Raw genomic sequence first — 16,571 nt, forward strand, 5'->3', positions numbered from 1 at the left:
ATCAAACCTTACTCAGACTCTTTTCAGCATTGGATTGATCCACATTTGGTGCTCTAGTGAGGGTGGCCACTAGCGGGGTGTATGTGGGAGTCAAAATAAACTACACTGTGTGTTCGATGTGGCTCTTTTAGGTGTACACACACACTAGTTTTTAGCAGGATTAAGTTGTTGTTGATTTTGTTCTTCTCATTAGATTTGTTGACAAAAAGAAAAGTCTAGAAGATCATCAGATTTATACTTTAATCCCTGGATCATTGCATCTTTTATTGAGAGCAGCTGGCTATTTGTTTTTGTCCTACGGCTGAAGGATCTTGCACAGGAGTGCATTGGTGGAAGCACTTAACAGTTGAGGTGAGTGAGAGAAAAAGTAAACGTTCCATTTAACCTGAGGGGAAGCTGCTGTTAAACATGATGCATGAGCACTGCACCCTGGCCAGTCTCTAAGGGAATGTAGGGAACACTCAGTTCACACAGTCATCTGCGCTTGACAAAACCAAGGCAACAAGTGCTGGATTCTGCAACCGCACAAGAGGCCTCTACGATCACTTTGTCTGCTGGAGGAGAGAGAGCAGCACATGGCTATATGGTTAACATGAAGGCTTCCTCACTACAGATTGCTCCAGTTTATCAGGTTGCCATAACACTGTGGAATGCTGGCTGTGCCATGCATCAACCATCCGATAAGAGTGGGACTCGGTTAACTGTCCTGCTGATAAAGGATAATTATATTTTATTGCAACGTGTTGTTTTGACTATCAATCATGGAGCATTGTGCTAATTCTGTCAGAGCAATGAAGTCGCTTTTGCATTATCTGATCGTCATCAGCTGTTCAGCAACATTCATGCTTCATTAGTTGCTGGCCTACTAGTAGACTAGTAATGTCCAGATGTATTCATGTGGGTGTAAACAGGTGCCTTTATAACCTCACACCTAATGTGTTTAAAGGAACAGTTTGTAGGATTTAAAGGGATTTGTTGTCAGAAATTGAATATAATATTCATATATGTTTTCATTAGTGTAATGGACAAACTGAACACTGACTCTAGAGAGAGACTTTGGCATATTTACATTACCTGAAGGCCACCTTAGGCTGAGCTCCTCTAAGGAGAATTTGTTAATTTGAAGAGCTCCCTCAAAGAGCAGTCCCTTTTCCACCAAACCTCATATAATGAGATTAGCTGTGAATGGTTAACTCCTTGACATATTTTTTCCTCACTGACCTATTGGTTATAATAACACTCAGTGCTCACTCAGCCCAGTATCTTGGGATTCATGTCCATATTGGACATCTCTGCACTTCACAATTCCCATTCAATGTCAATGATAAGTGCCAATGCAGAAAGTGAAAAATAAGACATGTTTTAATAAACTACAATCATTAGGCCATCATGAAGACATTTTCTGTCACTACGATGAATTTCAGGGGGAACTAGATGTAATGTTTGACAGGCTTCATCACAAGCATTCCAGTTAGAATTCCCTCTGTGGGGCTTTTATTTTGAAAGGGTGGGCGAGAGAGGGGGAGAGGAGACATAATCATAATGTTTGACACACACATTGAGAGAGAGAGACAAGGGAGAGAGAGAGAGAGAGAGAGAGAGAGATTGTTGGAGAAGTAGACTGATAAGAAACGTTGCAGTAAACAGTGATTTTGAACAAAAAGCAGGAGTCTGAGTGCCAAAGTATGGGTATCGTGAGAAAGATAAGACTCTGCCGAACGCGCTAATGTGGTTTTTATGTTTGTGGTGTTAAAAATGTGAGCTGACGACAGTGCGCTCGCGGCGCGTGTCCGGCGCCAACGGGAAGTGCCCGTCATTCGGAACCTGACAACCTAGTGCGGTACAGCAGCCTCTTCCTGGCTGTCCGCCGTGCGCCTCTGGGTACCCAACTCTCTTACGACAAGAAATATTGTCATTTTAAAATCTACAATAATGCTAGCATTTTTGATTAAAAATGAACAGCAACTAAAATTTTTAGACGGAGCTCCATGGTGACTAGTGCTATTTTTAGAACATGCCTTGCGGGCGACTCACGTGGTCCTGCGGGCGACCAGGTGCCCGCGGGCACCGTGTTGGCTACCTCTGTAATCTACGTTAATGTATGTCTAGTCAATATGGGCCCAAACTTAAGTGTTTTTTTAGCTCTCTTCATGCCGAAACCCCATTCAAGTGAATGGAGAAATTTTGCTCTGTTTTTCGGGAAAACCGCTGGGCGAATCTCTCTAGAAAATACATAGCACACGATTCCCGATCAGGCCGCACGTTTTGATACAGTGTGCTTTGGCACAGGCAGTTTTACTGCCTTTGTGTTACAAAGCCACACTGAATTAGAATGAAGATGTTGAATTTGCGGCAACAATCACAACCCTGACCATGATAGGCAGGTGCACTGAAATACACCTACACACCCCTCTGTTTGCACATATTGCTGCCTTCTTCCTTTTCTCCAGCTTCCCCTGCTTCTTTCTCCCGAATCCTATCCTCCTCGCCTCTCTGTCTGCCCACTCACTGTCAACTGTGGGCAAAATGACAAGGAGGGAAAAGGAGGAGAATGGATGGGAGAGGCCGAGTGTACAGGAATACGCTTAAAGAGAGCTGTTACTAAGCGGATGTTTCTTGTTGCATATGTCCTGCCAGGATTTACATCATTTTTATTCTAGAAGCCAGTGAGTGACAGTGATCACAGAGAGTGCCTCATGATCCCTGTGGAAAGTTCTTTGAGCACTGGTTTGTATCTTTTTGTACAAGATTTGCAAAATGGGTTTCTATCAGTATTGTGACATTTTGCTGCAAAAACGGTTGTGGTATTTGTTTTGATTTCCTCTCTTTAAGTCGCATCAGCATCCAGTTATACAGTCTAATCTCTGACATGATGAGCTTGATATGCATGTCACTTTAATTTCTCTCTTTTCTTTTTATTTCATAGCACATAATAAGGAACATTTACCAAAACAATATAAATACTGACAGAATATACAATAAAGGCCAGAAGCCTAAAAGGCTTATCGTGGGTCTCCCCAGTTTAGATTTAAACAATCAAATAAACTATAGCTTAACTGATTACAATTTAGAGTAAAATACTTCAAAGCAAGTAATCATTTTCCAATAACTAAAATAAAAGTCACAAAAGTGCACACATTTATTTATGTCTCATTCATGGTTATTTAATATTAGTTCCCATACAAATTATTTCACTGACGTTTGTCTTATTTCTGATTTTCATGTAAAGCACTTTGAGCTGCATTAATTGTACACACTGTGCATTATTAATACAATTAGTATTATTAGAGAATCATTTCATGAACTTGCACCTGTTTCAAGTGATGGAGGGGATTATATCAGTATTTAAAGGTGCAGGCAAAAGAACAAGGAATATTCAGGACATACTGTGATATAAACCCTGAAGTAATTGTATATCCTCTCTGTACAAACAGTCTATACTGCAGATCCTTTGGTAATGAATAGGAATATAGGAACTAGGAAGATGGAGTCATGTGCCACCTGAACGTTGTATGTGCTAGTGTGGCACTGACTTGTCTCTATGATTGCCTTATCTAACAGTCACTATCTCAGAAGACAGAAATTGCATAAAGTCTGATCTCAGCATTACTTACGTTGCATACTTGCCTAAAAATGTTTGATGATCACAGTTTTATTTATTTCATGTATGTGGAATATTGTGTGGGCTGAATGTCTTCATTAACTTTATTTTAACATTCGGTACTGGCATATTTAATGCTGGAGTAATCAACACTTTTAGGGTTCATAGTCTCTGCACTTCTCTTTGGAGCTTTTTAGGTCATTGTCAGATGTTGTGACTCAGCTTATTCCACTGCCCCAGAGACGCCAAAAATCAGTTAAATAAATCAATAAACTAACTGGCATACAATGTACACGTGCATTTATAAGGTCCTAACTAAAAAACGAATCATTGGAAAGTCTACAGCCATCTCTCCACACTAAGTGCATTAATCCAGATTTCCTCAGGGATAAGGCTATAGTCCGTTTCTTTTTCACTGACCTATTGACTCATACAGTATCTCCACTACCAGATGGTGAATGATACAGAGTAGTAGAACTACATGCAACTGTGTTAGAGACAGGGCACAGTAAAGCAACACTGTCATTAAGTCTCTCTAACTCTTTCCACACTGTACACTAATGCCTGGCTCTTTTACAATAGCTAACACTCACTCTCTCAGATTCTCAGTCTTGTGCTTATGGAAGCAGGTTGTCCATTTCCTCTAAATCCCAACTCTTAATCCCATGTGTCATATAGGAAGCAAGCTGGCATGTCATGCACAGTGATTTACTGTGTGGGATGAGTCAGCTGGGGATTTATGCAGCTATGCATTTATCAGAGCTGTAGTTGTTGATGTGCATCTCAGTGTCTAACCCAACCGGTCCAGGCAAATGGCCGCCCAGCTAGAGTCCGGTTCTGCTCTAGGTTTCTTCCGGTTAAAGGGAATGCAAATGCTTGCTCATGGTGGAATGTTGGATCTCGGAAAATTAAAGAGTACGGTCTAGACCTGCTTTATGAATAGTGTCATGAGGTAACTTTAGTTGTGATTTGGCACTATATAAATAAAATTGTCTTGACTAGTACCTAAGGTGGCAAAACCCTGCTTACTGGTGACAGTGAGTACACAGAACAAGCAGGAGATCAGACATTTATTTTGACCCTGTAACATTCAATACTTTCTAAACCAACAAGAGCTTTTAAGTCACTTCTTTGTCAAACAGGAAGCCATTGTAAAGATCAGAGAACAGGACTCATGTGATCCACTTGATACACTCTCCTCGTCTTAGTGAGGACTCGGTAGTATTCTGACTCTGCTGCAGCTGTCTGATCGAATTTTTAGAGAGAGTAAAAACACTGTTACAGTACTCGAGCCTACTGGAGAACAACATCCTACTGAGACATCAGTCCTTTAATTCTTTATACATTAGTCATAGTAGGCTGATTTTGTAATTGATCTTCTTGTCGTTGATTGGGTCCAAAGACAAATTATTTTCAATTTTATCTTTGTTTAACTGAAGAAACTTCAGGCACACCCACCCACATTTTATATGAATTGTTCTCGGTATACTCGGTGCTTGTCCATAGTCACCAAGGGATATTGTAAATCTGTGTGTTGTCCACATAATTATTGTAAGACATTTGCACTAGTGGCTTGATGAATCCCCGAAGTTAAGGAGACTCTTTGTTCACCACCTGCTCCCGGGATCAGCACACCTCCAGTAAGGCCTTGTCCTCCCAGAAAGCTCCGTGTATCCAGCCGGTTCACGGATCCTTGCTGCTCCTATTTAGTTTAGTCTTCGTCAACATTTTCTTATTTTGAGCTCAACAGGTCCAGAAAGTGAATAATAACTCCATTAGCCACTCTCACTCCTCTCTTTGTTCTCCTCCCATGCAGCTTTGGTGAGTTGATTGGGTTTTCCCTTCCCCCAGCTCACAGGTGTGTCTAATTTATAGCCTCTCTTTCCCCACCTTCTTTTCCTGTCAGGTTGGAAAAGGGCTATTCTGTGTATTTCTGTTCTGCTACAGTACGCTCAGATACAGTATGTAATTACTGATCAACACAAAGTAGTCACTGTGGCAGAAAGTCCCACTCAGTTTTCCAGTCTGTCTAGTAATATGTTGTGGTTGAACGTGTCAAATGCCAAGACTCCACTGTCTGTGTTCATTCACACAATAACACAGAGGGTCAGAAATCTGGAAAAGATGAAAACATTTTGTTAGAGCTTTTAAGTTGCTGAAATAAGTTGCTCTTTTCAATTATTTAATTAAAAAAAGGGAGGCCTGTAATTGGTCATTAGTGAGGTATCCTGATTATTACTTTTTAAGAGTGGCTTAATAACTGAAGTTTCATGTGTTTGGGAAACAGAGTAGAGAAGTGTTGACTATTTTCAGTTTCTGATGCCAATGCTGTTAAAAACATTTATGAAAAAGCCAGTTGGGAATATATTAAAACTGGAGTTAAATTTCAGATGTTGCACAATTTCCTCCAAGGTTATATGGTTGATGGGATCAAACCTTGTCATGCTAATTGAATTGGTTCTAAGTGTACGCTAACAGACCCTATACCTTCCCTGAGGTAGATGAACCCAGAACAGATCGAAGTTAGTATGTTTTAAACACTTATGTTTCTGATCTTTGTCCCACAATCAGAGTTACAGGTTGAATTGTCACTTTAGATATTATTTTATTACTATCACACACTATCAGTGTTGTAGTCGTCGAGATCCGTCTTGGTATCGAGACCGGTGTCAAGACCTAGCGTCTGTGTCATAGTGATATCTGGTCTATCCAAAGATGATGATTGTAACCAATTAGATGTAGAGATACAATGGAGACTGGGCCCGCCCACTTACTGTCAAAAAGAAAAACTACTCACGAGCATGATAAAGGTTAAAGTTTCGCGAGAGTGAATTTAGCTCGCGCGAGAGTGAATTTAGCTCGCGCGAGAGTGAATTTAGCTCGCGCGAGAGTGAATTTAGCTCGCGCGAGAGTGAATTTAGCTCGCGGAGTGATGTAAAAGCGCTCGTGAAAGTAAAATACATGCGTGGCTGTTTGATTTGCGCGCGTGTGGTTCTCATTTGCGCTCTCGGATTTTGACAGTGATTTGCCTTCATATAAACTGCCACTGCCTGAATTATTTGTTATCATCATTACTGTGATTGGTCATAGAAAGAAATGTATTTACCGCTTCAATGCCTTTTTCATGATAGTGTGTGTGTGTGTGTGTGTGTGTGTGTGGGTGTGTGTGTGTGTGTGTAAATGATCTTAAATTGTTTTCTCTGGGTGTTTCTTGGGGAATGTAGACCTTTCAGATTAAGTTGAGGAGTGCCTATGGTTTATCACATGTTATCGACCAGTACTGGTCTTGTCTTTGAGGTCTATAGCTAGTAACCATTACCTACACAGCTGTCTAGCTGTTAGCTTATGCAGTGCAGTGATACTTGGCCCAAACTCTCAAGTCAAGAAGATTTAGCAATCTGTTAACAGAATGAGCTGTCAAAGGAAAATATGTTACCTGTGTGGTTCTTCAGCTCAGCATGACTAAAGGCTCTGTCTCTGTTGTGCAGGACGGACGTCTGAGGCCTGGAGATCAGCTCATTGCCGTTAATAAGGAGTCCCTGATAGGTGTGACCCACGAAGAGGCCAAAAGCATGCTGAACAAAGTCAAAGTAAGGTGAGTGGTTCTTGTAGAACTCAAAGTGAGTAACATCTGTGATCTCAGTAGGGATTAGTCAGCTGTACAAATTGCCACTACCGTCCCTCTTACCTCTGCTTTTATGTACGTCAGTGTACATGATTAAGTCTTTGTATTTTTATGGATTGGGTCTCCAGCCAAGACGGTGCTGTGGAGATAGCCTTTATCCCCGGGAAAGGACTTTTTCCCAGCAGCACATCTCTCCACAACGGGGTCCAGCGAGCCGCAGGCAACAGCTACAACTCTGGACGCCTAAAAGTCCACATCAGATCACCTGAGGTCAGCTACGCTTTGTTTCAGGCATCAGAAACATACCAGACATACCAGAACATGTCAAGGTTTTTTTTTTTTTTAAATTTTTAATTTAAACTTTATTTAACCAGGTGAGTCCCATTGAGATTAAAAATCTCTTTTTCAAGGACATTCTATCATTGGACTTCTGAGTTCGACAGACATGACCGAAGGCATTATGTTTGTCTGTCCGTCCCATTCTTGTGAACGCGGTATCTCAGGAACGCTTTTGGGGAATTTCTTCAAACTTGGCACAAATGGCCACTTTGACTCAATGATGAACTAATTAGAATTTAGTGGACAAAGGTCAAAAGTCATTGTGACCTCACAAGACACATTTTTGGCAATAACTCCACAGTCCATATGCTAATTAGGACAATTTCACACAAATGTCTAAATAGATAAAATGATAAAGTGATGACATTTTGAACTGCAACATGACTGGTTTGTGGAGGTAAACAACCGCAAGGCAGTTATTCTAATTACAACAGAAACAATTATGAAACCGCATAAGCAATATTTCACAGTGAACCAAAAATGACAAGGCTTTTGTTTGTAAAACACATCTTCACTCCTCTATCGGCTGACTCACAGTGAAATGGAAGATAAGTTGATGAGAGGGTTTTGAGAAACGAGGTCTTGAGACCATGTTCTATGTGGAACTCAGTGTGCCTTTGAAATAAGAAAATACTTATAAAGAGTTCATGTTTATGATGATCTATCAATATATTGACCAGCTTTAAAAAACAGATAATAGAATGACTAATGTATTTTGAATTAAAATGATTTAACAAGCTTAATGTAAAAACATGATTTTTTTTTTTGTAACTTGCATGTTGAGATGATCATTTCTGTTAAAGTCTGAAGTGATTCTATGGCACAAAGTGATCTCCATTCTGTGCAGTGATTGGTGAATAAGGTTCTTTGAGACCTCCTGCATTAGACCTGTCCTACCAACGCTCTGTCAGAGCCCTACCTTTGAGGACCTAACATCAGTGTTCATGAAGTCATCTTTTGTGTCATCAATTTTCCTTTGTAGACCTGTACAGAGGAGCCAGTCCCAGTGTCCTCACCTTCTCCTGACATCTGCCCACCAGATATTCATATTTCAGGTAAAGCTCACTCCCTCTTAATTTCCCTTCATTTTTTCTTATATATAATCTCAACTGTTGCTCTGCCTCTGCTGCTGAGCAGATTGGGCTGTTAGTTCACAGCGCGATTGAAAGTTCTAAGAACCATTTCACATTACAGAGACTCTTTTGGGATCATTAGTAAAATAGTTATGAACTGTGTGTTACCTTGACTTCTTGGAGAAAATGTTGTTTTCTCTCATATCTTCTTCATATTTTATACTGAAAAAGTATTGATGAATTAAAGTAAATGAGGGCCGCATTAACACAGCCAAACTATATGAAAACATCAGTTTACAAACCCTCACACAACTGGTGCAGTATAATCCAACTCTCATATGATCACTACTTACATCTTCACTGAAACCTGACTATTTAAAACAATTGCACATGAACAGTTTTACACTTGTGCAGGCGCGCTACTCGTCCATGCAAAGTTTTTCATCTACTTACAAGTATTGCGTGTATCCAAGCCTGATATGTCTTAATCGTAATAATAGAGCTCCATTAATAAAAACATGAATAAGTCTCACTAATACCATCAACACACACACTTTAATGAAGTATATTTTGACTCAATCTCACATACACCATCCTGCTGCCACAAATACTCACCAGAGAACCAAATGTGGATTAATCCACCACTGAAACAAATGCACTATTTCCTCTTGGTGGTGTGTGAGCTGTTTTTATAATGGGCATGTATTCAGGAGGAACCATTGGGCTTGGGGCAGAGAGCCACAGACAGGCTAAGGAGGTCAGAAAGTATTAAGAGGCAGACTAACACATTGTTGGATGTGATTGTTTCTATAGGGTTTGGTGACAATAAGAGAAATATAGAATATGTCAGCATTCTGCTCTTAAAAAATACACAGTGATACTTGTTTACTAAAACTGGGTGGAAACATTTATATCAATCTAGTTTTAAAAAACCTGCATAGCAGAACCAATCCAACTTTAGGGCGGCCCTTCGTATTGGGGTGGTGACATGCAGAAGTCTTGTGCTTAGAAACACTGTAGAGGAAACAGATGCACAGACCTGTTGTTGCTAAAGCTGCTCTGCTAACATGCTGTCTCAGTTTTGTCTCACTGTGTCTGCCGTTCAAAGTTTAAATGTCAGAGCTCTCCTCCCACTAGTATAGAGCTCCAGAAAGTGACTCGCAGGCTCAGATTTTATTTCTGTCCCCCGGAGCCGTCTGTCCGGCAGCTGAGCAGTAGCTCCACCACCCCTCAGCCCCGTACATTATGGGATGTCTCAGCTGCAGTCACTGAAGAAAACTTCTTCAAAGTTAGTTGATGTTTGTCACATGTGCAGTAAAACATATTCATTGGTTAAAAACAAACACTGTCTTGGAGAACAGGGGGAGAGCAACATTTCCAATAAGGCCTGTGCTAGACGACGTTGACCAATAACAACACATTATTCCCACATGTCCCCACATATGTAGATAAACGCTTGTGATTGGCCTCTCTGAATCCAGGACATATAAGGGCCGTGGGTTTATTAGCAGTCGTTCAGGCAACAACTTTGCATTTAGACATCCCCAGACGATCGGTAGGCAGAGAGCTCCAATTATCTGGCATCGTTGTCCTGATGATCACTGCTCTTGGTTTTAACCATAACACCCATCACATTCCCTCCACCATCATCATCCACCACTCTCACTATCTTCTTTACTTGTATTATATAGTTTAACAAAGCAGCTATGCCATCAAATAACCTTTAAAGGACTATTAAACGCCTGCCAAATCAAAGTTGAGACTTTCAGTGGTTTGTCCTGGAAGTCCATTAAATCTGAAACATATTAGATAAACCCATCTGATCCGAGAGTGAAAAAACGGGGAACATTTACTCCCTCACAGAGATTGTGGATTAAGTGTAGAGGAGAGGATGAGATTTAATAGAAACCACAGCACAGCAGGGGACCTCCAATCACACAGGAATGTGAGGGATCATGAAAAAGTACCCTCTTGATAAAAGTGAGTGTATATGTCCTTATTGTTCCATCCTCCCTCTTATCCTCAGTGAATCTGCATAGCAGCTGCTGTTTCAAACACAAATGAAAATCTCCTTCAAGCCCTCGCAGCTCATGGATGATGATTAATCAGAATCTCTTTCAGATGCTCTCATTCACTGTTGTATGCATGTGTGACAGGTGTTTTGGTATTGTTCATAAGATCATGAGTCCATGCTAATACAGTATCAGCCTATAGAATGATTGTTAGAGACATACAATTCTGCTGACATCTGCCTACTGGAACCTCATTTAATCTAATAATAGCATAACCTCAGTTAAGCTTTTGTTAGATGAATTGAATTTTAATAACAGGTGTGACAAGGGTTTTACTGCGGTCCAACCAGCACACATGGAACATATTTTTGCTGAAGAACCTAAATACTGAAAATAAGAGTCAGTTTCTAGTTGAAGAGAAAGTGCTTGATGATAAAATTCTGATAAAAATCTCAAACAGACCAGCAGCTCTAGGGTTGAGGGTCGCCCATAGGTCCCAGCTCAAAGCCACTTGATATCCTGGCCCAATCCTATTGGCCTGGATTACCCCAGTCAAGGTTATTTCCAAGGTGCTGTGACCACTGAGCTTCCCTCCAGGCTCCTATTGGTTAAGCCAGTTGCTAACCATGAAATGTCAGCAGTCTGTGGGGAGGTGAGCAGATACAAATACTGGCTGGATATCTTATTGTTTTTATTAAAGAGTGAAATTGACTGCTGCCAATAATTAATTTCTGTATGGTACCATTGCTGTTGAATTATGGGAAGCAGGGTTGAAGGTGGTGGGCTGGTAGGCATCTGTGCTTCAACTTAGGCCTCCTTACCCCACCACTGATACCACTGGGTCATACACACGTATACTTAAACATATGCACACTCGTCTCCTTGAGTCAGCTGACCTCTCTGACCTCTCCTCTCTTATCTCTCATGCAGTGTTAAGGCCACAGGTTATCAAAGACGTATAATCCTGTTAGGGAGATAAACATAACTGTGTAAAACCCTTTTTGCATGCAACTATTATAATCTGGGGTCCTACTATATATGTAATGATTGCAGAGGTCAAGTGTGAATCCGACGTGTTTTTACATTGTAAAGCCAAACAGTTCGACAATGAACAAAAGTTACAATATTGTAACCCTAATTCTATAAGCACAGGCCATTTATCATTTTTCTATGCGTGATACTTCTCATATTGACCCTCAAGGTATAAAGTGCCTACTCACACAGACCGCCCTGTACTGGACTCTATGGCTAATACTCTCCGCCAATTACAAGCAACATTCCCCCAATGAAGAATATGCAGCACCCACAGTATATAAGGCAGCACCCACAGTATATAAGGCAGCACACACCGCTATCTTCCATCCTACAACCCCATGGTAGAGGGCTCTGCCTGTGCCTATAGAACTTGGGTTACAACATCGTAACCTTTGTTCTAACAGACTCCGCCCCCTCTACTGGACTCTATGGTACATCTGAGGTGGCGAGTCCCAAAGCTGTGTCAGCAGAGCAGAGTCCTCCAATCGCTTCACGGATGTATCCTGCTGCTGCCACGCCCCCAAGTCCAAATCCATTTACACCGTTAGCTTACAGTCCATCAAGTTAACTGTGGTGCTGGCTAACGCTAGTAGCTAGCTACTGTTTGATAAAAGAAAGTGAAACATAAAGACCACTTTACCTTGTAACAGGTAATGATGGATCCTGCTCTTTCCGTCTGGATGGTCTGCAACACCAGTGCAGACGATTTTTAGTGGCCGAATACATGCTTGTAATTGGAGGACAGTACACACAGAGTCCAGTAGAAGGTGGAGCCTCTGTGAGTTCAAACTTTTAACCTTGAGGGTCGATACGCTTGTCAATTTATAATACAAATCATTTCAGTGCCTGGTTGTATACAACCTTTTGTAAACACATGAAATGATTTATTTCTTTATATGTGCAAAAGATTTGTAGTTGAGGAAAAAAAAGTTTCTATATCTAACTAAAATGTGAAAGATGTTTTGAAAATATGCAATATCAACTGCCAGGAAAGCAAAGAGCTGTGTTTGCACATGCACACAGATGCACAAACACTACCTTTTATCCCTTTGTGTTGGCTCAACTATCATTGTGATTAATTATGTTTAATCAATTAAACCACACATACAATTTTAACATAAAATACTACAACATAGCATGAAAGGTGGGAACATTACTAGTCACAAACATATGACTTGCACTTGTCCATCTTGGGAGCTTGAGCAAGATTCTGAAAGCATCATTAAATGCCACCTGAATCATTTTCATTTTTGCTGTATATAACTGCATCACAAGTGGGCTGTATAGAGTGGAGTACAATAGGCTGTAAAGAGAGCTGTTTTAACATCTTCTGTACACATATGCACAGCGTAACATCAGCAGACTCTGAGCAGTTGCTGTAAACCAGCGCTCTAAGGAGACAGGACCACTAAGTCATTAACCCCAAATTGCTCCCGTAGAAAAACACCACAGGGATGGCAAGTTCATACAGAGATACCATATTTGTAGCAGTTGGGTGTGACACTTCCTATTTAGTTTCCTTACTTCAGATTGACTTCTGGCTAATTTCGGTTGTGTTTTTTGTTTGTACTGTTGATGTGGAAAGGTATCTGGAGCAGGGTCTATAGCATCTGCTGTTGCCACAACAGCAGATCTGTCAATCATCATGACCAGTCTGGGGTTAAGGATGGTGCAAATCCTTTGGGCGGGACGAGGACGAGGGTAGTCAGTGAAATTAGTTCATAGCCCTAGCAACAGGGGTGTGCAGACACAGACACTCATACTCAGAGGAAAGGTTCCCATTGCAAATCTGGGACAGACAAACTCATCAAATTAATATTAGGCATTGGCTGTCTGCCCTCCCCTCTCCCATCTATATAATCATCCACTCCACCTTTCCTCTACTCATCTCTTTTTAATCATCTGCTTTTCACCCCCCCCCCCCCCCATCCTAACGCAATCACACACACACACACACCTCCCCTATCACCACAACCACCCACTTCCACCAAATCCACAGAGAATATCTGTCCATCCACTCTGATATTACAGATTATGCAATGATATTCCTCCTCCTGTTGTTTACTAAGTGTTCTGTGGCCTAACATTTTCATACAACAATCTTGGTCGCTGCTTTCCCCCTTTGTATTTGAGAAAATCAACTGTATTTTTCATGTGTCTTCTTCTTCTTCCTCCCCTTTTTCCCACCTCCTTTTTCTTTTCCCTTTTCTTTAGGTTCAACCAGCCAGAGGTCACCAACGGGGGCCAAACCTAAGATAACACTGGACCCCTACATACGCCTCAAATCAGACAAGTTAGACGTGGTCAGTCCTGTCCTTATTTTAGAGCCATGCTGCTACGTATATTTCTCCTGGCGTGTGATGCCAAGCATGTTTGGAGTGGTTTACTCAGGCTGTGGGGCATGTTCTAGCTTTATTTGCCTTCTCTGCTCATTCACTTGTCTCTTTGTCACTGATGCACACCAGGTGTTCATGCACGAGTAGGTCATTTTAGTTTGACTGATAAGTGCTCTTGGAGACTTGCCAAATAAGAAAACATTGTTGTTAGCGTTCACTATAATATATTATTACCGTTTAAAAAGTTGTGTTGAATATAGGTTGAGGGCAGGATTAACACTGTTTCTACTGTCAGCAGTACACTGGGTGGTCTTGTTGTGTGAGCTACTCTGATCAGCTTCATCGTGCATCACAGGCTGTCCCAGACAACTGACAGAAAACTGTCCTCTTATAGAATCTGGAGACAGATTACTCAGTCACTATAATATTATACTGATATCATATGAGAAAATATGAATATACTGTTAAATGGCTAAAACAGAACTATGACATGTGTGCAAAGGCACGGAATATAATACTTATAACAGAAATATATAACTGGAAGAATATTGTATCTGCTTTCATTTACCTTCATTTGTATCATTACTGGATGACCACTTAATGAAATGAGATGCTGAGGATTTGACACATTCTCTTCTACGCATCAGATGTCTGGAGGCTGATGGAGCTCAGTGGTAACCTGGTAAACTTCTGTTAAACTGTGATATCATGAGGTTCATGATGGCTGATTACTGGATACTGTAATCTATCAATTATATCTCTAGTCTCATAACAACACAGGACATACAATTACAAGCTTTAACCACCTGAAGTCAGTAAACATTGTAAACATGAGTTTATCATCTCAATCACTAGTTTCAAGACTTCTTTAATACGGCATGATGTCATTTTGTGAACTATGGTCCCGTTTAAAGTAAAATAAACTATAAAACAGGGTATGCTTAAAGGAGTGGCTACCTTGTGATTGACAGGTCACTACCATGGTGTTTTCCTGTATGAGAATTGTCCATGTTTTAGTCTTTAACAATTTGACAGTGTGTTTTCAGTTTATGGCAATTCTGCTACCAGGAGCTTTTCAGCCTGTGCTTGGCTGATTGGAGACGGGCTACAGCTGGTTCACCCCGCTCCTTGGGCTTCTTCAAGGTGTCTTTTCACTACTTGCCATCACTTGGGCCCTCGGGTGTGGTACTCAGAGATGTGTATCTGTTTTACTCTCAACCTCTTGCAGGGTTGCTGCATTATTTTCAACATAAAACCCGTACCTTGGTCAGTCAGGATTTGGGCCGCTATGCCCGCTCTGGAGAACAGGAGCAGTGCTTCTCACGCCATTGCTCGGGCACTAGCTCTGCGTAATGGTGTGGCTTCCGAGTAACGCGTGGCCTTGTCACTGATGACCAGGACAAATGAATGTCCTCGACTGGTTATTGGTAGGGACCCAACTTTGTCCGTGGCGAGTCGTTGGAAGGAAGTTTTGATAATGGGCAGTGGAATGAGTGGACTCTGGTACCTTGGCTTGGGGGCAGTGAAGTGACAGTCCTTGCACTTGCGACAATACTCTTGGACAGTTCTTGTGATGCAGGTCCAGTAGAATCTTGCCACAACCCTTTCCATGCTTTTCTCCGTTCTGAGGTGGGCCGCGAGCAGGTGAGAGTGGGCCAGGAGCAGGACCTTGGAGACATGTTAGATGGGCACAAGCAATTAGTTAACCCATTCCTCTCCCATACTACTCGGTATATCAAGACACTTTTTAAAGCAAAGTGTGGGAAAAATTGGCACATCATTAAACCCTAATTGCTGACCCTAGCTGTGGTCCCTTAAAAAATCTAATATTTCCTCCTCCGGGGAGCAGAAATTGATGTCATTACACATTAGAACGTTTGTCCCGAAGTCTGTACAAAAGGAAAGGTCATAGGGTCACCAAAATGATTCAATGGATATCCATACCAACATCTCATGACAGTCTGGGCAGTACTTGTTCATCCCAACATACAGTGTGTAATATTCCCTTATTTAGTGTTTTGATGATGGTGGCGATGGGTAGCGCTGTCTTACATAGGTTTTCAGTTGGGTGGATATCTGGTGACTGTGAAGGACAGATATGATCCACGTCATCATCATACTCACTCATCCATGCAACAGTCAAAGAACCCTTGTGAGCGATATGAAATACTTTGCATTCAGTATGTTTCTACACTCACTCCTTTAGCTTTTTAAAGAAAATTCATGAAGCAAATTTACACTGAGTGTTCCTCTCATTCTGATTTGCAACTTTCTCACCCCCAAGCTTTCTCTTCATCCAATTATAGATGTCTCTCTCTGCCTGCTTTATCACACTTGCGCTCTTCATCTCTACAACATTTCTACCCTCTCAGCACATTCTCTCATTGCTCCCCCTCTCTCCCCTGCCTTTCAGCTCCCTATCGCTCTCTGTTTTCCTCTGGGTTTCTGTCTCAGCCCTCTGTACACTTTTCTCACCTTTATTCTGCTTTGATTTGTACTTAGCTCAGCCGTAGATTGGTCCTAATTGACCAATTAATGAATGAGTTTAGA

General features: G+C 41.3%; 1 protein-coding gene across 3 annotated transcripts in view; it reads left to right on the top strand.

Moving 5' to 3' along the window:
* The window catches only part of LOC116396467 (syntaxin-binding protein 4), an 87,364-nt gene that overhangs the window by 59,588 nt on the left and 11,205 nt on the right, over positions 1 to 16,571 (top strand). For all 3 annotated transcript variants that reach the window (XM_031871086.1, XM_031871085.1, XM_031871087.1), the window contains exons 9-12: positions 7,090 to 7,196; positions 7,355 to 7,496; positions 8,548 to 8,620; positions 13,900 to 13,988. In XM_031871086.1, the coding sequence (XP_031726946.1) occupies positions 7,090 to 7,196; positions 7,355 to 7,496; positions 8,548 to 8,620; positions 13,900 to 13,988 (411 nt within the window). The remainder of the gene's footprint in view (positions 1 to 7,089; positions 7,197 to 7,354; positions 7,497 to 8,547; positions 8,621 to 13,899; positions 13,989 to 16,571) is intronic.

Source organism: Anarrhichthys ocellatus, unplaced genomic scaffold (genome assembly GCF_004355925.1).
Source record: "Anarrhichthys ocellatus isolate YVR2014 unplaced genomic scaffold, GSC_Weel_1.0 scaffold56, whole genome shotgun sequence".
NCBI lineage: Eukaryota > Metazoa > Chordata > Actinopteri > Perciformes > Anarhichadidae > Anarrhichthys > Anarrhichthys ocellatus.